Source organism: Salvelinus fontinalis, chromosome 17 (assembly GCF_029448725.1).
Source record: "Salvelinus fontinalis isolate EN_2023a chromosome 17, ASM2944872v1, whole genome shotgun sequence".
Lineage (NCBI taxonomy): Eukaryota > Metazoa > Chordata > Actinopteri > Salmoniformes > Salmonidae > Salvelinus > Salvelinus fontinalis.
Window position 1 is genome coordinate 13,150,144 of NC_074681.1, and position 21,826 is coordinate 13,171,969.

The window sequence follows — 21,826 nt, forward strand, 5'->3', positions numbered from 1 at the left end:
TTTCAATGACGGCCTAGGAACTGCCTTTTTTTACATTTTTACATTGTCAGCTCGCGGATTCTGTTACATTTTCTGTTACATCTTTTTGAATGAACAGTTTACAAATATACTTCTAATGCTTAATCACATGCAGTGACTTCTACAACCAAAACAAGAGTCAGTTCCATCAGTCAAGGGTATATTATTAGACCATTAGACCATACCCACAACAACCTCTAATCACCAGACCTTTTTATTTATATTTAACCTTTATTTAACCAGGCAAGTCAGTTAAGAACAAATTATTATTTATAATGATGGCCTAGGAACAGTGGGTTGCCTAGGAACTGCCTTGTTCGGGGTCAGAATGACAGATTTTTACCTTGGCAGCTCAGGAATTCAATCTAGCAACCTTTCGGTTACTGGCCCAATGTGCTAACCAATAGGCTACCTGCCACCCCTGGCTGGGATGAGACCATCCACTCTCCAGCTGCTTATCAGTTTCTGACAGGTGGCATCACATTGAAGACTGATTGGCATCATACATTAATGTTCTAACTGTAATAATAATTGCCATGTGGGCATTTAAGACAATGGTCATTTAAGGCCCATTGGCATTGCCTTATGGGCAATTGTGATGGCCTATTATAGACAAGTAGTTTTAAGGGGGTCTTCTAAGTTCTGGTCAAATAAATGAATGAGTTAATGAATGAATAGAAAATAACTGTACTTTCTTAATAATAATATTTTGTTTGTAAAATGCCACTTTACAGCAGTAACGTATTGTGGAGTGGTACCTTTCCACTCCACGCCAGATGGTGGCAGTGTATGCACGTGTCATTACCTATTTCGTGTTGTCACTAAGGAAGTGCGAAGCAGCCGGCATTTGTATTTTAAACATGGCGCTGCCCGGTTCAGTACTCGTGCGGCTCAGAGCGTTGTGTAACCTTGGGAAATCTTTGGATACAGGGAACACAATTGGACAAAATTACAATACAGGGAACACAATTGGACAAAATTACAATTGGGTCCGGTGGTACAAGACAAAAGCCAAGAGCTATCAGGACACTGCAGCATCAGCGGGCCAGACAAGACGGGGTGAGTGAGAAATGCTGTTGAATTGAGTTGACTCTGGTGCCGGAGCAAAGCACCTTGAGACATGCGTTCAGGAGTAATCGTCATTAAAAGCTAGCTAGCTAACTAACTGACCGAAAAGTTGCTTACATTGTCATTAGCTAACTTAGTTATCTACATGTCTCTTTCAAGTTGTATGACAATGATATCTTGCTAAGATAGCTAGCTGAGTAATTGACCTCCGTCTTTCATCATTCATATCAGGTAGTGAGCTGCTGAAAGAGTTCCCTGAACCGAAAAACCTGCTGTTTACCACCATATCCCGGTCGCTTGGGGTGTCTGACCTCTCCCAACACATCCAGTACCATTGCACAGAGGATGAGGGTCTCAAGGTTAGAGAGTCCACCTAGTGCCTTGTCTATTGCAACCACGGGAGGCTGGTGAGGGGAGGACGGCTCATAATAATGGCTGGAATGGAACATGGAAATCCTGAGTGGCGCAGCGGTCTAAGGCACTGCGTCTCAGTGCTAAAGGCATCACTACATGCACCCTGGTTCGAATCCAGGCTGTATCACAACCGGTCGTGATTGGGAGTCCCATAGGGTGTTGCACAATTGGCCCAGTGTTGTCCGGGTTTGGCCGGTGTAGGCCGTCATTGGAAATAAGAATTTGTTCTTAACTGACTTGCCCAGTTAAATAAAGGGGCTCCGTGTGGATCCAGAATTCCAGAAATGTAAATATATATTTTTAAGTGTTTGATGTGATTGATACCGTTCCAGCTGTTACCATGAGCCCGTCCTCCACAATTAAGGTGCCACCAGCCGCCTATGATTGCAACACATCTTGTTTGACAGATGATGCCTCTTCCCAAACAAAGTCCATTGTCTAAGAATTGTTTCACTGTTGCTATACGTGTCTGTTTTCAGAGAGCAACTGTTACACTCCTCTGGCCCAGCAAGATGGAGATGGAGGGCTTTGCTCGCAAGAAGATTGATGCTGAACGATACGCTGCAGCTGCTGCCTGTCACAAGCTGAGGGTAAGAGAAAAGCCCTGCCCTTAAATAATTACAGCAGGACCTGTCTTACTTCGTACCAGGATTATTGTGCATTGCTTTCGTCAGTGTCTAGCCCACCCCATCTGTTCCTTCTGTCTTTTCTCCCTTCTTTCTCTCCCTCATCTCTGCAGGAGATGGGTGTGCTGGGTCCAGACAATCAGGTGGCCAGGAGGAGTGTGGGACGAACGCAAGGTCCACCACTGTCAGCCTTAGAGGACCTGGAGGAATGTCGGTGGACAGATGTCCATGTGCCTAGACGAGACCTCCAGAATGGATCCTTGGAAGCTCGCATTCAATCAAGGTATTACCATCCTCCTGTTACTATGGAGCCTACTCATTACCAATGTATTATGCCTTATACTTTGCTGATTTTGCAGGGGACCCGATTCTCTTTTTAGTTGATTTTTTGGTTTATTGTGCTGAACATGTCAGTGTTTACAGGGCACCTGAGGAGAATTCTGAGCTCTCCCAGGCTCTTTCCATGTTCGTAAATCCTAAAGCTCTGCTGACCAGGGTCATCCAGGTGGCCACGTCCTCCAACAGATTCAGGGTCAGTAACTGTCTCTGTCTCCTATAGGTCCAACGTGCCATAATACAGCCTGTCATAACACTTGTTATAAGCTATCATACAACCTGTCTAAAGCTAAGTCCCTCATCTCTGAACTGTCATTCCCTTTCCTGTTCTCCTCTACAGGAGCTGGTACAGTACAAGACGGTGGGCGGTAAGATGAAGAGATGTGAGCTGACCATGCGATGGCCAGAGGAGATTACGTTTGTGGCCTCGGCTCTTCGCAGAGTGGAGGCAGAGAGGAGAGCTGCTGCACTGGCCTGTCTCAAACTGAAGGTGAGGACCACAGATGAAAGAGCACAGAGAATTACTCATGCATTTGTTTATAATATGTCTGTTAGATTCTGTTTTCCAACATGCATTCCCATACCAGGGTTGTGTTCATTAAGGCATGGAAGGGAACGTTTATGTTAAAACATATTTTGCAAAGGAAATAAAAAATAGGTGTCTTATTGCATCCATTTTGTTCCGTTTGATGCTCAACTTTGTCTATACACTCTCCAGCAAATGGATCTGCTAGATGAAGACAACCAACCTCTGACCCATGCTAAGTACCACAAGGAGGAGATGCGTGAGGCGGGGCAGAGAGACAGACAGCCCTGTCATCTGGAGATACCCGAGTACTTGGAGCATAGCACCAGAGAATACCTCACACAGGTTGGTTACCCTGCATCATAACCACTGGAAAATCAGGCGGTGTAGCTAACGGCATTGGCCAGGAATTTACTTCATAGCCTCTGTGTTTGTGCTCATGTCTTGAACTGTCCAGTATCCAGTGGCGACAGAGATGCAGAAGCTGTGGGAGGAAGAGGAGGAGAGAAGCCAGCAAAGGTTGAACCAGCAGGATGAAGAGGAGGAAGAGGAACTCGTCACAGATGCCATCACAGGCAGGCCATACCGGCCCATCTCTACCCAGGAGGCTGAGCAGCTGAGCGCCGACCTACAGGAGGAGTGGGAGAGGGCAGGGCCTGGCCTGGGGGTGGAGCTCCCGGTCGACGCCCACCGGGAACGCGTTGTGTCAGCGGTGGAATCCTCCAGGGTCATTGTGGTTGCTGGGGAGACAGGATGTGGCAAGACAACGCGTATCCCGCGCTTTCTCCTGGAGGGGCGTGTGCGGGGTGGGGAGGGGGCGGAGTGTAACATCTTGGTCACCCAGCCTCGGAGGATTAGCGCTGTGTCAGTGGCTCACCGTGTTGCCCATGAGATGGGCCCCGCCCTCAAACGCTCTGTAGGGTATCAGGTGAGTTACAGGGAGAATGCTGTTTATAATTAGATCAAATGCTGTTGTCACCAGATTCACTTATCACCATTACACTAACTAACCATTAGGGCCGGTACAATACCAGTATTGAAATACTTGTTAGTATCCTGGCAAGGAAACAAACCATGAATTGGATTGAACCTCTTTAGGAAAATGGCCCTGATGTTGGAAACACATCATTATGTTGTCATTCAGTCACATGTATTTATTTTCCAAGCTGTAGCACAGCAAGATTTTAAAAGACCAAAGAGTTCGGTCTGCTTCGTGTTTATGCTAAGGTTTTTTTTTGGGCGATACTGGTATCGTTCCGGCCCTACTAACATTTGAGCTGTCACTCCCTCTACTGTAGGTCAACTTCTCGTTCATTGGACATTCCTGCTGTCACTCACTCTCCCATTACCCCCAACCCCCCCGCCCCCCAGGTGCGTCTGGAGAGCCGTCCCCCGGAGCACAGCGGTGGGGCCCTTCTCTTCCTGACGGTGGGGGTGTTACTGAGGAAACTGCAGGGTAACGCCTCCCTGAGGGGGGTTAGCCATGTGGTGGTGGACGAGGTCCACGAGAGGGACGTCAATACGGACCTGCTGCTGGCCCTGCTGCGACCCGCCCTAAGGGACAACCCCAACCTCCGCGTCGTGCTGATGAGCGCCACAGGGGATAACCAGAGGCTGGCCCAGTACTTCGGGGGCTGCCCCGTTGTCAGTGTTCCCGGGTTCATGCACCCTGTCAGGGATCTGTACCTGGAGGAGGTCCTTAGGGAGATGGGGAGACCACCACCACCCCCGGCGAGGACAGACTTGCAGGGACGGGTGAGTAAGGTGCTAACTGCTGAGGGGTGGACGTTAGTAGTTTTTCAATAATTGACGGCGCATGTACATTCCTGCCTGTTTTCTTTCATATGTGCACTACCGTTTGGGGTCACTTAGAAATGTCCTTGTTTTTTGTCCATTAAAATAACATCAAATTGATCAGAAATACAGTGTAGACATTGGTAATGTTGTAAATGACTGTTGTAGCTGGAAATGGCTGATTTTTAATGGAATATCTACATAGGTGTGCAGAGGCCCATTATCAGCAACCATCACTCCTGTGTTCCAAGGGCATGTTGTGTTGGCTAATCCCATTTTTTTATTATAAAAGGCTAATTGATCATTAGATAACCCTTTTGCAATTATGTTAGCACAGCTGAAAACTGTTGTCCTGATTTTTAAAGAAGAAATAAAACTGGCCTCCTTTAGAGTAGTTGAGTATCTGGAGCATCACATTTGTGTGTTCGATTACAGGCTCAAAATGGCCAGAAACAAAGAACTTTCTTCTGAAACTCATCAATCTATTCTATGTTTACAATTGGCTCATTCATCCCCCTCTCCCCTGTAACTACTCCCCAGGTCGTTGCTGCAAATGAGAACGTGTTCTCAGTCAACTTACCTGGTAAAATAACGGTAAAATAAAATAAATAAATATGCGAGAAACTGAACATCTCGTACAACGCTGTGTACTACTCCCTTCATAGAACAGCGCAAACTGTCTCTAACCAGAATAGAAAGAGGGGTGGGAGGCCCCGGTGCACAACTGAGTAAGAGGATACAAGTCCTCAACTGGCAGCTTCATTAAATAGAAGACACAAAATACCAGTCTCAAAGTCAAGTGAAGAGGTGATTCTGGGATGCTGGCCTTCTAGTCAAAGTTCCTCTGTCCAATGTCTGTGTTCTTTTGCCCATCTTAATCTTTTATTTTTATTGTCCAGTCTGAGATATGGCCTTTTCTTTGCAACTCTGCCTAGAAGGCCAGCATCCCGGAGTCACCTCTTCACTGTTGACGTCGAGACTGGTGTTTTGCGTGTACTATTTAATTAAGCTGCCCGCTGAGGACTTGAGTTGTCTGTTTCTCAAATTAGACACTAATGTACTTGTCCTCTTACGCAGTTGTGCACCAGGCCTCCCACTCCTCTTTCTATTCTGGTTAGAGACAGTTTGCGCTGTTCTGTGAAGGGAGTAGTACACAGCGTTGTATGAGATCTTCAGTTTCTTGGCAATTTCTTGCATGGAATAGATCGAGTTTCAGAAGAAAGTTCTTTGTTTCTGGACATTTTGAGCCTGTAATCGAACACACAAATGCTGATGCTCCAGATAGTTTTATTGCCTCTTTAAATCAGGACAACAGCTGTGCTAACATAATTGCAAAAGGGTTTTCTAATGATCAATTAGACTTAAAACAATAAACTTGGATTAGCTAATACAACGTGCCATTGGAACACAGGCGTGATGGTTGCTGATAATGGGCCTATGTAGATATTCCATAAAAAATCTGCCGTTTCTAACTACAATAGTCATTTACAACATTAACAATGTCTACACTGTATTTCTGATCAATTTCATATTATTTTAATGGACAAAAAAGTTGCTTTTCTTTCAAGAACAAGGACATTTCTAAGTGACACCAAACTTTTGAATGTTTGTGTTCATAAATTGACTGTGTTTCTATGTTTTTTAGGAGAAGGATGATGCCACGCCAGACCTGGACTTAATAGCTAATGTGATAGAGCACATCCACAGACAGGGAGAGCCAGGTAATCTACTGTTCAACACTCCCCTAGTTTTACTCTTTGTTCCCCTTGTCTCTCCATGTCTGTTCAGCTAAGGTCCCATCTGACTGATGGTTGATTCATTCATTGATCATTTCTCTTACAGGTGCAGTGCTGTGTTTCCTACCAGGTTGGCAGGACATTAAGGCTGTCCAGAAGAGACTCGAGGAGAAACCAACCCTCCAGTCTGGCTCTCGAATGATCCTACCATGTAAGGACTGGATAAGGGGTCTGTCTTTAGTTTCTGTCCTGCTGCTCGTTCACAACATGCTACCTGTATTATTCCTGGTCAGATCACAATGTGACATAGTAAGGAAAGAATTCTGAACCAAATGAAAATGCAGTGCACAAGGAATGGTCTTATGACTGGATTATAATAAAGTAATGTCTCTGCTCCTCCTCTGTCCAGTACACTCAAGTATGTCAGTGTTAGCAATTTATGTTATTTTACAATAACAAACTCCAAAGCAAATCAGGGGGAGAAAAATAGGTTTATTCAGAGAGGATAAATCAAGATGTAATGCTGGGAGGTAGATGTTCAGTCTCCCCTGTCCTCAGCTTTTCCCCACTGAATGAAGGAACAGGATGCCATTTACCCACCCTAGCCTGGGGTTGACCAATCAGAAGTCCTTGCAGTACAACTTGGCCAATGGCCAAATAACAAGTATCCTGCCACCGACTCAATGTAGAGGACATGGTACACGTTAGCTCTGAGTTCAGGAGTGACATTCCAGAGATTCTAAGCCGCTGTTGAAATGAGACCCAACTCCTATTTACAATTCCCTATTAACCATTAGTACTATATTTAGTACTCTCGTCCTCGCATCCTCTCAAACTCTGCGTTGTGTATTTATATTCAAAATATTCTTATATCAGTGACCCCCTCCTCTCTGTCTGTCCAGTACACTCAAGCATGTCGGTGGGTGACCAGCAGGCCGTGTTCCAGCGACCCCCTGAGGGCCGGAGGAAGATCGTCCTGGCCACCAACATCGCTGAGACCTCTATCACCATCGACGACATCGTTCACGTAGTAAACGCGGGCTCTCAGAAGGAGCAGAACTACGACACACGGACCAAGGTAGGTGACGGTCACTTCTGGCACTGTCACAGTGAATAGATAATATAACCATTAATGCAGAAACGGCTTCTTAAACCACCGAAAATAGAGGACAATAATGCTCTCCAATAAAATCCCTGTTCCCAATTTTTTGAAATTGTGTATGGAAAACATTCCTAGTAACATTCCTACTAACATTCCCCGCCAAGCTAATGTTCGCAAATCCAACTGGTGATTGACTACAATATACTAGTGTGGTTTTGAAAACCTCTGTCTTGTTGGTCCCCAGGTGTCATGTCTAGACACAGTCTGGATCTCGCGATCCAATGTCACTCAGCGTAGAGGGAGGGCGGGGCGATGCCAGCCCGGACATGCCTACCACCTGTTCCCACGGCAACGCCTGGAATCAATGACGACCTTCCCTGTGCCTGAGATCCTACGCACCCCTCTGGAGAGCCTGGTGGTACAGGCCAAGATCCACAGCCCCCACTGCAAGGTGAAGGGATTTGACAGAGGAACGATGTAGGGGTGTAAGGGCCAGTCAATGTAATTGTGAGGTTTCTGCATGTAGTCACATATTGACATTCCCTTGGTGGGTCTCTCCAGGCAGTGGATTTCCTATCGCAGGTGTTGGACAGCCCAGAGCGAGAGGCTGTGACCGATGCTGTTCGCAACCTGCAAGACATTGGTGAGACTCTCTAATGATCTGTCTTCACATGATGGAAAAACATTTGCATCCAGACTGTTTCAGTTGGGATTTAGCAAATCATTCAACGGGCGAAGTATTAGTGTGTTTTTACTGGTGTTTTGTTCTTAGTACTCCTCTCCCCTCCCTCTCCCTAGGTGTTCTGGACAAGACAGAGGCCCTGACTCCCCTGGGGGAGAGAGTAGCCTGTCTGTCCTGTGACCCGCGCCTGGGGAAGGTGCTAGTGCTTGCTGCTCTGTTCCGCTGTGTCCTGCCCCTGCTGTCAGTCACAGCCTGTCTCACCAGAGACCCTTTCCACAACAGCATGCAGAACAGAGCCCTGGTCTCTAAGGTCAGACACTGACTCAGTCCACGTCCACCTGGGCAGTCATTGTTTAATTTTACTTCCATAACAACCTGCAAAGTTCACATTTCTATTGCAGTGTAAATGTCTGCTGATCATTTCAACATTTACCTGTTATTTATGAACTAACTCAGTCTTTTATTTTGAATTACATTATTTGATTGATTTGTCACATTTTATCTAAATCTTTTCTTCCCCTCCATCTCTTTCTACTTCCTTCCCTCCAGGCTAAGGAAGACCTGGGAGGTTCAAGCTACAGTGATTACCTGGTGTTCAGTCGAGCTGTGTTGGGCTGGAGGAGTGTTCAGCAAGAGGGGGACAGAGAGACCAGACAGGACTACTTGAACAGATACACACTGTCTGGAGCTGGCCTGCGCTTCATCAATGGTGAGAGAGACATAGACATTGGGTAAACTCCTGGCTGTAGGGTTTTTCCTTACATTGTGACCTGACCAGGTAAAACTCAGTGCCCTCGTCATTGGTTCAGTCAGTTATTGGGCTGACCCAGGTTGTTGAGTGTCTCCCATAGATATTCATATTCCATATATTTTCATACGTTTGTATTCATCATGGATGTCTTGTGTGTTCCAGGTCTGACCTCCCAGTTCAGTGAGAACCTCCTTGAGGCTGGGCTGGTGGAGCGCTCAGCTGACTGCCAGAGATCCTCCTCCCTCTACAACCAACACAGCCACCAGGACGAGCTGGTCAAGGCTGTGCTGCTGGCCGGTCTCTACCCCAACCTCATACAGGTACACATCTAAATCTCAAACAGAGGAATGCCTGTCTGCAGGTTCCTATAGCTTAAGCTATGCACTCAGCATCCTGACTCACTTGTTATGTTTCTGTGCCTCAGGTGAAAAGGGGAGCAGTGACCAAAGGTCGCTTCCGCCCCAACAGCCTGTCCTTCCGTACGCAGAGTGGCCCAGTGCTCATGCACCGCTCCTCGGTCAACAGGTGTGTGTTAAGCGCTTCATGGTCAATCTGACGTCTGCATTGGCCGTGGAACATTTACAGTGTTTCGGCCTCTGCAGAAGTCAGGGCATTCATAATTCTTGTGCTTTGTGGAGCAGAGCTGTTGTCAAGGAAGTTGTCAAGGAAGTGAGTTTGTGTTTATACAGGACCTCCCCGCTGTCACCTACCGTCAACCAATCATGTTAATGCGGAGCTATACGGAGCCCTCTGCATTGTTACAACATTTGAGTAGCACACGGTGATGCAGTACGGAGCTCATTTTGGCCTCTGCATCACACCCTCCATATGGAGTCTCCTACCACATTTTCGGATCAAGCGTAAATTGGCTCTTATTGTGTGTGTGTTACGATGTGATTGATCTGTGTGTGGGCATGTACACTACATGACCAAAGGTATGTGGACACCTCCTCGTCGAACATCTCATTCCAAAATCATAGGCATTAATATGGAGTTGGTCCACCCTTTGCTGCTATAACAGCCTCCACTCTTCTGGGAAGGCTCTCCACTAGATGTTGGAACATTTCTGTGGGGACTTGCTTCCATTCAGCCTCAAGACCATTAGTGAGATCAGTACTGATGTTTTGTGATTAGGCCTGGCTCGCAGTCGGTGTTCCAATTCATCCCAAAGGGTGTTAATTGGGGTTGAGGTCAGGGCTCTGTGCAGGCCAGTCAAGTTCTTCCACACCGATCTCGACAAACCATTTCTGTATGGAGCTTGCTTTGTGCACAGGGGCATTGTCATGCTAAAACAAAGGGCCTTCCCCAAACTGTTGCCACAAAGTTGGATTCACAGAATCGCCATTGTATGCTGTAGCGTTAAGATTTCCATTCACTGGAACTAAGAGGCCGAGCCCGAACCATGAAAACAGCGCCAGACCATTATTCGCCCTCCACCAAACTTTACAGTTGGCACTATGCATTGGGGCAGGTAGCGTTCTCCTGGCATCCGCCAAACCCAGAGTCGTCCGTCGGACTGCCAGATGCTGAAGCGTGATTCATTACTCCAGAGAACGCGTGTCCAATGGTGGCGAGCTTTACACAACTCCAGCCGACGCATGGCATTGCTCATAGTGATCTTAGCCTTGTGTGCGGCTGCTCGGACATGGAAACCCATTTCATGAAGCTCCCAACGAACAGTTATTGTGCTGACGTTGCTTCCAGAGGAAGTTTGGAACTCGGTAGTGAGTGTTGCAACTGAGGACAGACCATTTTTACGCGCTTCATCACTCGGCAGTACGGTTCTGTTAGCTTGTGTGGCCTACCACATTGCGGCTAAGCCGTTGTTGCTCCTTGTAAAGGTGCCATCCTATCATTGTGCCAATGCCATTCTACTGCCAATTGCATGGCTGTGTGCTCAATTTTATACACCTGTCAGCAACGGGTGTGGCTGAAATAGCCGAATCCACTAATTTGAAGGGTGTCCACATACTTTTGTGTATATATAGTGTGTGTGTTCTCATATATTTGCCTATTTTATGGTGTGTGTGCTTTTTAACAACCCTTTCTTGTCTTATTCCAGGGGAGAGGAGAAGTTCCCCAGTCGCTGGCTGACCTTCTTCAGTGCGATCAAGTCCAACGGTAACGTCTTCATCAGAGACTCCTCAGCAGCCCACCCCCTCGCCCTACTGCTGCTCACCGACTGTGACATCACTGAGAGAGGTATAATTCATTACCACTTTATGAATCCCAGAGCGGCATTAAACTGTTGGTACTGTAGAGATATCACCATTCACCAACTACTGCACGTAGACTTGCGCTGATGCTACAGATTTCTGATCAATTTGATGTCATTGAGGGCCTCACTAGCTTTATTTATACCAATGACTATTGAGAGTGGAATTGTTAATAAAGGATGTTAGAAGCCAGTCAAATAGTGGAAAAGGGGTATTTCCTTGTTTCCTCTATTTAACGCTCTCCTGCCTCTCTCAGTGAATGGTGACCGTGTGGAGGTGGCGTTCCCGGGGCGGTCTCTGGTACGCTGTGAGCTGTCTGTCCAGACATGGGAGCTGCTGTGGGAGCTACGCTCCTCCATCCAGACCATGCTGTACCGCAACCTCCGCCCACACAGCTCAGCCAATTACATCACACAGGATGGCAAGCTCATCTCGCTATTGGTGGAGCTGCTGAACAATACTGAGTCCAATACAGACCCCCAGCCAAACGGTGGCCACAGTGACTCTGAGGTAGACTGATTCACTCGCATTGGAATAAAGGAATGTCAAAGCACTGTCTGGCCGTAGCAAGAGTCCATATTTCTGGTCAGGAAAAAAGTACCAAAGCAAAATGCTCGGGGCACGGTCTGCTGACAAATCTGAGAAGACATGTAATATCGGTTAACTGTACAATACTATCCATAGTTCACTACCCATTCTAAATGTTCTCTATCACCTCACCTGAGATATAATGAGAAAATGTTTGGAAATATAGATGAATGGGAAGTTTACAATGGAGTTCAGGAAAATACATCATGACCTGAAGGTTTGACTCTTAAACTATATTTCAAGAGCCCCATTTAAATAGGAGTGAACTCATGGTACAGTAAATGGGTCACTGTAAATACTACTGTGGTTACTTTCTATATGGGAAGAAATCCATTTGTTTGACTAGACTATGGACTCAAGTATATTTGCTTTTTGAAAAGCAGAAGTTGAATGAATCTGACTGTTAATGAGTGTCTAGTGACCTGTGCACTACAGCGAGACGGTGTCAGGATGACAGCGAGACGGTGTCAAGTTGACCCAATAATGATTGCATAATTGTTTTCACGTGAATGTATTGTTAACCATTATTTTTTATTTAATTATGGTCTGTTGAATGATAAAGATGTTAAACAATGTTACTGGTTGCAATTTTCTTCTCTGTACTGTGATTGTGTCTGAAGTTAAATGTATTCATCTTTGGACTGTAAGGTGAAGACAGTTTTCAGGAGAACTCCTTGAGGAAGTGCAGGTGGAAGTTCTTCAGGCGTTTCAGTACCTCTTCCATGGTCTCCACTGGGGTCATGACACACAGTCTGCAGAGAGAGACGAGAACAAATCAGTGGGGAAGTATAACCTTTTAAATAGAATGATGAGGCTTGCATAGGATGAGTACTGGATATGGAGCCATTGACTACTGGAGTCTAATGTTTTATGGTGACATTTCTATGTCCAGAAGCTGTTGCCAGAGAGAGGATTGTACCTGATGTGGTGGGTGCCTTCCGTCTGTCCATACTCACACCCCGGTCCCACACACACTCCTGCCTCCTCTAGTAACCGTTTACAGTACCACAGGTCAGGCTGCATCCCCACCACCTGCAATGGAAAACAGAAAACTCAGGTATATAAAGAGATCAAATCATTAACTCCAGAGTATTTAGTATTAATCACATGTTGAATCACGTTTTTCCTCCAAAAAGTGAATGTCTCTTGAAATGCCCATATGACAAACAACAGTAGTCATTCTAGTGCTCTACCTAACCATACAGTGTACTATTTGCCCCATGACTAACCTTGGCCTTCTCAATGGCTGTTTGGGGTAGATACAGCCTGGGGAATACGAAAGCTCCTCCCATCATCGGCTGACAGCTGATCCCTGGGATATTGTTCAGAACCTCTGGGACCCAGTTCATGTTATGGACCAGCATGGCCTGGATAGACTGGGTCTCCTGGTGGAGATGGGAGAGAAGACGGAAAAGAAGTACAGGGGTAGAGCATATTGTATGGGACACTGGGGTGCCGTTGTGAATAGGGAAAGGAATAAAGTTGTTTGATTTTGATGAACTATTTCTTATTTTAGAGACATCAATGATTGCAGAGCACTATCATTAAACTACGTATGACTAAATGTTACATGGCATATGCAATCTATTAAGCCTAACGTCATACTGTAGTTTGTGATCTATTTTGATGGGTCTCACCTGGGCGTAGACCGGGTATGAGGGGTCCCCTGGCCTGGGAGGGTTAGCCATGAGCTCCAGGGCTAGCTGACCAGTCACAGGGGCACATATGTCAGTGGAGAAGATGGTGTAGGCGTACCTCATGACGGGGGGTCAGGGTTCACCAGCTCCACATACCCCCCACGTAGCCCACACCTGTGCAGGGAGAAGAGACACATACAGAGTAGTGGTCAAACACTGGCCAGCTGGTTCCAGTACAGGCTTTTACACCATAGGAAGCCTGAAGTGGATCTCTTAGGGAACTGCCAGCTATTTTCTTTTCTTTTGTCACTATTGAGTTTGTGTTGGCAGCTCATACATTGTCTAAGATGGCACTAATTCATGTTTGCTCTAACGCTCATGCTGAAGGAATTTGACCATTCTAAAAAAGTAGTGGGCTAGTAGCTAATGACTTAATTAAGTAGGTAAATAGCTAATGGGGTAATACAATCCAGATCATTGTAGAGTACAGTAGGCTACAGGATGTATGAATCTGTTAATCAATTGCCATAGACAGACAGTGCTGCTGTACAGTACTCACTCTCCCATGAAGCCTTTGGATGCTGAGTGGAAAGAGGCCAGCTCCACTGTGTGAGAGAGGAGGCCCCATCTCAGACAGAACCTTCTTATAGGAGACAAACTCACTGCCCTCCCCGAACACACTTTCCTGATAGACCTGTGGATCGAATGAAACAGCGAGGGGTGCGTGGAAGACAGAACAACAACTCACTACATTGTCAATATAGAGAGAAGTGAAATAATTGTGATTGAAAATAAGCAATTTGCCAGGAGTAAGTACAGACAGGAAGTCACCTCATCAGCCATGAGGAAGAGCCTCTCCTCAGCAGCGAATCGGATCACCTCTTCAATACACTTCCTGCTCTGAACATGACCTAGCAACAACAAAACAAATGAGACTATCCATAAATACTGCTGGGGTAACTTGGCCTGCAAAAAGGTTTACTTTACATTCTTCATAGGGACAAATAGTGGGGTACTACTGTATCGACCATCATTGAACCGGAACAACTCGTTACCTGTAGGATTCCCCGGGTTGATGACATACAGGGCAACTGTGTTGCAGATACCCTTAGAAGCCTGTAGTGCTCTGCGTAGCTCCTCCACCTCCATTGCCCAACCCTGCTCCTCATCTAGGTAGTAGGGAACAACGGCTGCACCGAGCATTTGCAACATCATTTTGAAGGAAGAGTAGGTGGGCACAGCGGTTAGCACACCTGTCGGAAGTGAGGCCTGATTGTGGAAGTCAGCCAGCATCTTCAACACTTGCTAACAACAGAAAATAGAGAGGGAAAGATGAATGAGAGACATGATGATAATGATGATGATGGTGGTGAAGATGATTCTCACCATTATTGACCTTTGAGAGCCAGAGGTCATGAAGATATTCTCGGGGGACGATGGTACACCACCATCTCGTCGAGAGATGAAGTTAGACACACTGCACTGTATATAAGAGATACCACCAGTGGGTGTGTATGAGCCTGATAAGATTGAGAAGAAGAAAAACACAGATAAACACACATCACATATACCAGCCAGGTCACCCGTGATACAAGTCAGTATTCGACGTCCATCCATGTCTGAGGATGTCGGGAGATGTTGTGTAAATCGGCCAGTAGAGGTAACAGTGAGCACTGTTGCCTTCAAGTAGTTTTCATTTTGCTAAGGTGATGGCTGTGAGCAACTGCCCCTGGTGCTACATTTTTGTTTTAAGCCTATCCTAACCTTAACCATTCAGAGTTAATGCCTAACATTAAAAAGTCAGAGTTAATGCCTAAACTTAACCCTAAGATTTCACAGTTAATGCTTGTAGCATATACTGACAGTCATGATCGCCCCCCGTAGACCCAATTGCAGTCCACCTTACCTACACTCCCCCCATCACATGCTCCCAGCAGGCTTTGGACCCTCTGTCTAACATCCCCTGGCAGTTTGTAACTGTGGACCAACTGAGGGTAGAGGCAGGCTGCAAGAACCTGGCACACACACATACAGACACATACACACACAGGTTTAAAGCGAAACAGCTAACAAATACACCATATTTAGACAGGCAGGGTTATCAGTGGACACTCAGACAGAAACAAAGGTCGAATGTCAGGAGGACATTACCTGTCGGACGAAGGTCAAGGGTTGGACCCCTCTGTGTTTGTCTCCCCAGCTGACATCTATCACATCCTTACAGGGCTTCCTCCCTCCCTGTCAGAAACAGATGACATACTGCAGTGTAAGTCCATGTATATACACTGCTCAAAAAAATAAAGGGAACACTTAAACAACACAATGTAACTCCAAGTCAATCACACTTCTGTGAAATCAAACTGTCCACTTAGGAAGCAACACTGATTAACAATAAATTTCACATGCTGTTGTGCAAATGGAATAGACAACAGGTGGAAATTATAGGCAATTAGCAAGACACCCCCAATAAAGGAGTGGTTCTGCAGGTGGTGACCACAGACCACTTCTCAGTTCCTGTGCTTCCTGGCTGATGTTTTGGTCACTTTTGAATGCTGGCGGTGCTGTCACTCGAAGGTTTGCTGTGTCTGTCAGCGTAGTGTCCAGAGCATGGAGGCGCTACCAGGAGACAGGCCAGTACATCAGGAGACGTGGAGGAGGCCATAGGAGGGCAACAACCCAGCAGCAGGACCGCTACCTCCGCCTTAGTGCAAGGAGGAGCACTGCCAGAGCCCTGCAAAATGACCTCCAGCAGGCCACAAATGTGCATGTGTCTGCTCAAACGGTCAGAAACAGACTCCATGAGGGTGGTATGAGGGCCCGACGTCCACAGGTGGGGGTTGTGCTTACAGCCCAACACCGTGCAGGACGTTTGGCATTTGCCAGAGAACACCAAGATTGGCAGATTCGCCACTGGCGCCCTGTGCTCTTCACAGATGAAAGCAGGTTCACACTGAGCACGTGACAGAGTCTGGAGATGCCGTGGAGAACGTTCTGCTGCCTGCAACATCCTCCAGCATGACCGGTTTGGCGGTGGGTCAGTCATGGTGTGGGGTGGCATTTCTTTGGGGGGGTCGCACAGCCCTCCATGTGCTCGCCAGAGGTAGCCTGACTGCCATTACCGAGATGAGATCCTCAGACCCCTTGGGAGATCATATGCTGGTGCGGTTGGCCCTGGGTTCCTCCTAATGCAAGACAATGCTAGACCTCATGTGGCTGGAGTGTGTCAGCAGTTCCTGCAAGAGGAAGGCATTGATGCTATGGACTGGCCCGCCCGTTTCCCAGACCTGAATCCAATTGAGCACATCTGGGACATCATGTCTCGCTCCATCCACCAACGCCACGTTGCACCACAGACTGTCCAGGAGTTGGCGGATGCTTTAGTCCAGGTCTGGGAGGAGATCCCTCAGGAGACCATCCACCACCTCATCAGGAGCATGCCCAGGCGTTGTAGGGTCATACAGGCAGGTGGAGGCCACACACACTACTGAGCCTCATTTTGACTTGTTTTAAGGACATTACATCAAAGTTGGATCAGCCTGTAGTGTGGTTTTCCACTTTAATTTTGAGTGTGACTCCAAATCCAGACCTCCATGGGTTGATAAATTTGATTTCCATTGATCATTTTTGTGTGATTTTGTTGTCAGCACATTCAACTATGTAAAGAAAAACGTATTTAATAAGAATATTTCATTCATTCAGATCTAGGATGTGTTATTTTAGTGTTCCCTTTATTTTTTTGAGTAGTGTATATTAGCTGTATACTATATTGTGTTTTATGTGAATATGCAATGAACTGCATGCACAAGTCAACATATATCTAGCTATTCTATGTCTGAAATAATAGGCCTACATGTGACTTGAGAATCAAGGTCACTAACATCAGATCAGGGTCCGGTTTTCAACGCGTAAGGCTAAGTTCATCTTTAGTACCTTCGTAGGAGCATTATAAAATATCCGAGCTGTTTCCTAAAACCATTGTTACGAAAGTTGCACTGGAAGATGCTCGGTATTTACCGACTGACTGCCTCAAACCACTAGTAGAACAACTAAGTGCGTTGTCAGATGCTTTTTTGCCCTTGCGCATCACTTTATACACAGACGATCTAAACGTAGAATCAAGATGTTTATCTGTCTCAGAACAAAGTTGACTACAAAATCAAAGTTGCCATTGTCTTAGGTAATTGTTACAAACAAACACAGGTTAAAAATATGATTTAAATTAAAATTAAAATACACTCAATGGCCAGTTTATTAGATACACCCATCTAGTACCAAGTCAGACCCCCCTTTGCCTCCAGAACAGCCTGAATTGTTTGGTTATGGATTCTATAGATTGGACGGTGGTACATTCATGCTGCGAATAGCCCGTTCCATCTCATCCCAAACATGCCCCATTGGGTTTTGTCAGCAACAATGTTCAGGTACACTGTGGCATTCAATAGTTGCACAATTGGTATCAAATCAAATTTCGTTAGTCACATGCGCCGAATACAACAGTGAAATGCTTATTTCACCTTACAGTGAAATGCTTACTTACGAGCCCCTAACCAACAATGCAGTTTCAAAAAATACAGATAAGAATAAGAGAGAAAAGTAACAAGTAATTAAAGAGCAGCACTGAAATAACAATAGCAAGACTATATACAGGGGCTACCTATACAGAGTCAATGTGCGGGGGCACCGGTTATTTGAGGTAGTATGTACATGTATGTAGAGTTATTAAAGTGACTATGCATAGATGACAACAGAGAGTAGCAGTGGTGTAAACCGTCTGTCATTTTTGCCTCAATATATTTCATGCTGTGTAACATTCTAGCCAGGGTTACCAACAACCCCAAGGGAACTATTATTCATTGTTTTCTCCTCTGGCTTCCTAAAGTGATCTGCCCAGTCGGTGATACACTTTTGTCAGTTTCCTCCTTAAAGGGAGAGTCCACCCAAATTACATATTGGTTTCCTTCCCCTATATGCAGTCTTTGGACATGATTTGACAGCAATCAATGCTTTGGTTTTGTTTTAGCATTTGTGGCACAAATCCTAGTCTTGGTACCAATATTAGCATTTTTCGCACATCATGTCCAAATCATTCAAAAGTATAATTGATTGTGAAGCTCAACAAAGTCACTTTGTGATTTGAACAGATTATTTGAACATGTGCGAAAAATGCTAATATTGGCACCGTGACTTGAATGGGATTTGTACCACAAATGCCACAAAGTCATAGTACCAATAGCCTATTAGTATTTTCTGCGCGTCATGTTCAAATCCCTCTGGTTCAAATCCCACAGTTGACAAGGCACGCCTCAAAATATGTTAATGTGTCACTGATTCTTTCTCCTCCCACAAAATGTTTCCACAATGCACTATCATTTACAGAATGATGCAGTAAATATATAGCAAAAAAGCAATACAATACTTTATTGTTAAATTGCATTGTAATAAAATTACACCAATTGCTAACAGTGAATATGTAATTATATATTACAGCATACCAATAAATATTTTGTGTTTTATATCACTTGTTCTTGTAGAGGCCTTAACAAAGGCTTCTAAACTGTCATGACTACTAGCAGGGCCGGATTAAGGGCAAAACAGAGCAAAAGGACATGGCTAAACACTCAATCATTAAAGGTTTGAGACTTGCTTCCACTCTGATGTGTTCCCTATGTACATTTAATTGTTAGGGAACTAAACTGTCATGACTACTAGCAGGGCCGGATTAAGGGCAAAAAAATATATATATATATACTGTATATAAGTATTAATAAAATATGGTACTGTATATTCTGTGGGGTACAACATTCTCACTAATGGGTGCAACAAAATACAAGGCATGCCTCAAAATATGTTAATGAACCAGAGATTCTTTGACCGCCCACAACATTTCCCCACAATACACCATAATTCACAGTATGCTACAGTAAATTACTGGCAGCACATTAGCCAATAAGTTACTGTAGATTTACAGGACAAATATAAAAAAAAATGGCATGGTACTGTATATTCTGTGGGGTACCGTATTCTCATTAATGGGTTCAACAAAATACAAGGCATGCCTCAAAATATGTTCATGAGCTAGAGATTCTTTCGCTGCCCACATTTATTTTATTATATATATATTTTAATTTTTTTCACTTTTCTATAACCAGGTAGGCCAGTTGAGAACAAGTTCTCATTTACAACATTGCACCATAATTCATAGTATGCTGCTATAAATATACAGCAAAAAAGGTAATACAGTACTTTTACAGCTGTGCAGTGCAACACCATTGAACCCCTATAATGCATTGCTCTTTACAGTACAGTACTGTAAAATAGAATTACTTTAGAATTACTTTAAAAAAAAAAGTTTTGCAGTAAATTTACAGCAATCTGTTAACGTGTGTGGATGGGATACTGTTAACCCTATTTACAGCATTCTATGTTCTATATAGGGCTAGGATAGGCTACTGTGATGTCTTACCTGTGTGACTTCTGTTTTAATCTGATTGGCTCGTCTCACTAAGGGCTCCAGCTCTGTCTGTTTGATGCTCCTCATCTTGCGGCAGATCTCTCTCAGGTAGAGGAGTGACATTCTACTATCACACCTGCTGGCCTTCTCAGACACATGGAATAGAATCTGATGAGATGCCTATTGATTTGTCCACTTCTATGGTTCCTTGATCTTTTCTCATGCTGATGTTGAGGAAGTGAGTTGGTGTAAAGCTCCCTCCCAAAGTTATTTATTCTATAGGAACCAGTAAACTGACCAGTTTTGCAAGTTGAGCCTGCTTTAAAGTTGCCCCAGGCAAATTCCAGTAGACCTAGCCTAAAACAGATATTTCTGGTTCATCCACATTGTTAGTTTATTTATGTGGAAAATGGTGTTTTTTAGATTTTTTCCCACATAGAATTCAATAAGACATTCATGTCAAATTCAATAATTCAATTATACAAGTACAACAAACAAAGCAAACACCCCAAAAAACGAAAATGTAATCTAGATACAGTACATCCCAATTGCACATCATACCATACAATAACACCTGCATTCATATGCCATCACGTCATTTAGTTACCTCAGATCACATATCCTACACATATCAATTAATAAATGTCTATAATGACTCTGTATATTCTAACCAGTGATCCCAATTCTTATGAAAAGACTGTGGACTACCTTCTACTAGTGGCATTGACCTCATTAATTCATTGAGTGATATTGGAAGGATCCTCATGGTTCCACAGGTATACATCTTTTAGCTATAGTCATAGCTAAGCTAAAAAAATCTTACATCTCTGAAAAATAAGTTGTAAATCAGATCGATCCCCAAGGATTGTCATCGTGGGAGTTAAATGCAGGCCTATTTCCCTATGAAGGACCTCATGTCAAATTCTTTCAATCTCCAGCCTCCTTTATTAAAGTTTAGGGCAGGCCCATGTCATGTGTAATGAAGTGCCCGTCTCTGTTTTACAGTGAGGGCATTGTGGAGATAAGTCTTATTTAAAGACGCACCATTCCCATGAAAGTAGCTTGGGTGGACTGGAAGATAGAGTTGTTTAAGTTAGAGACATTATATTCCAGTTCACCCAAGGTACTTTTATGGAAATGGTGTCGTTTAAGTTGGAGATATTATATTCCAAAGTTTTATGCACATTGTAATACTAAATAAGAACTTGGATGGGACAACAGTTCTACAGAGTAGCACTGGGCGTATATATGTCTAGTCTAAATACAATCATCGATTTGGAAGAGCCTTTCTATGTTTTAGTTGTTAAACGATGGACACTTCAAATGAAGTGAGAGCTTTAGGCTTCATGTTTTAAAATGAAAAGTCACTCCACTGGAATGTCATCATTTGAGCGTTACACAGAAATCACATGCTGTGAAGAAATGGGTTAAACAGTTACCAATTACAGCAGTTTATTTATTAAGAGCCTAGTGCATCCCTCTGCTATTTCTCTTTCACCCTTGTTGTGGTAGCTTTGGAATATTTCGATAATAGGCTATAGGTTTGAGATGTCTCACTGGGCACACACTGGCTGAATCAACGTTGTTTCCACGTCATTTCATGCATGTCAACAAACACTTACCATACAATAAAAGTGTATTTTATTATGATAAAGGCAGACTTCTATTTGCCTGGTTCTACCAGGCTAGACTTTAATTACCTTAGCTATGATTTCACAACTTCAAAGACAAGACTGTCTCCAGGAAAGTGCAGCACCAACTACAAAGGTCCACTATCACTCAATATTTGTAAAAGTGTCCACTGTATATTATTACTACTATATCCTCATAAATTATAATTGACATAATCAATAGGCGGTCCGCGGTACGAATCCAGACTGA

At 44.5% G+C, this 21,826-nt stretch overlaps 1 protein-coding gene and 1 pseudogene across 2 annotated transcripts; one reads left to right on the forward strand and one right to left on the reverse strand.

The window, feature by feature from the left end:
- The first annotated feature begins 864 nt into the window (after positions 1–864).
- dhx30 (DEAH (Asp-Glu-Ala-His) box helicase 30) lies at positions 865–12,435 on the forward strand. 2 transcript variants are annotated; one of them, XM_055866169.1, is made up of 20 exons: positions 865–1,077; positions 1,318–1,445; positions 1,980–2,090; positions 2,240–2,409; positions 2,541–2,658; positions 2,803–2,952; positions 3,181–3,333; positions 3,446–3,916; positions 4,360–4,743; positions 6,428–6,503; positions 6,625–6,729; positions 7,421–7,596; positions 7,865–8,071; positions 8,182–8,263; positions 8,419–8,612; positions 8,852–9,011; positions 9,216–9,373; positions 9,478–9,578; positions 11,116–11,255; positions 11,526–12,435. In XM_055866169.1, exons 1-20 carry the CDS (start codon positions 879–881, stop codon positions 11,786–11,788), a joined length of 3,546 nt encoding a protein of 1,181 aa, XP_055722144.1. In that variant the 5' UTR covers positions 865–878; the 3' UTR covers positions 11,789–12,435. The 2 variants fall into 2 exon arrangements, with proteins under 2 accessions (XP_055722144.1, XP_055722145.1); XM_055866170.1 differs by having other exon boundaries at positions 2,550–2,658.
- Positions 12,427–20,102, reverse strand: LOC129813720 (alanine aminotransferase 2-like; annotated as a pseudogene).
- Between the last annotated feature and the right edge of the window lie 1,724 nt (positions 20,103–21,826).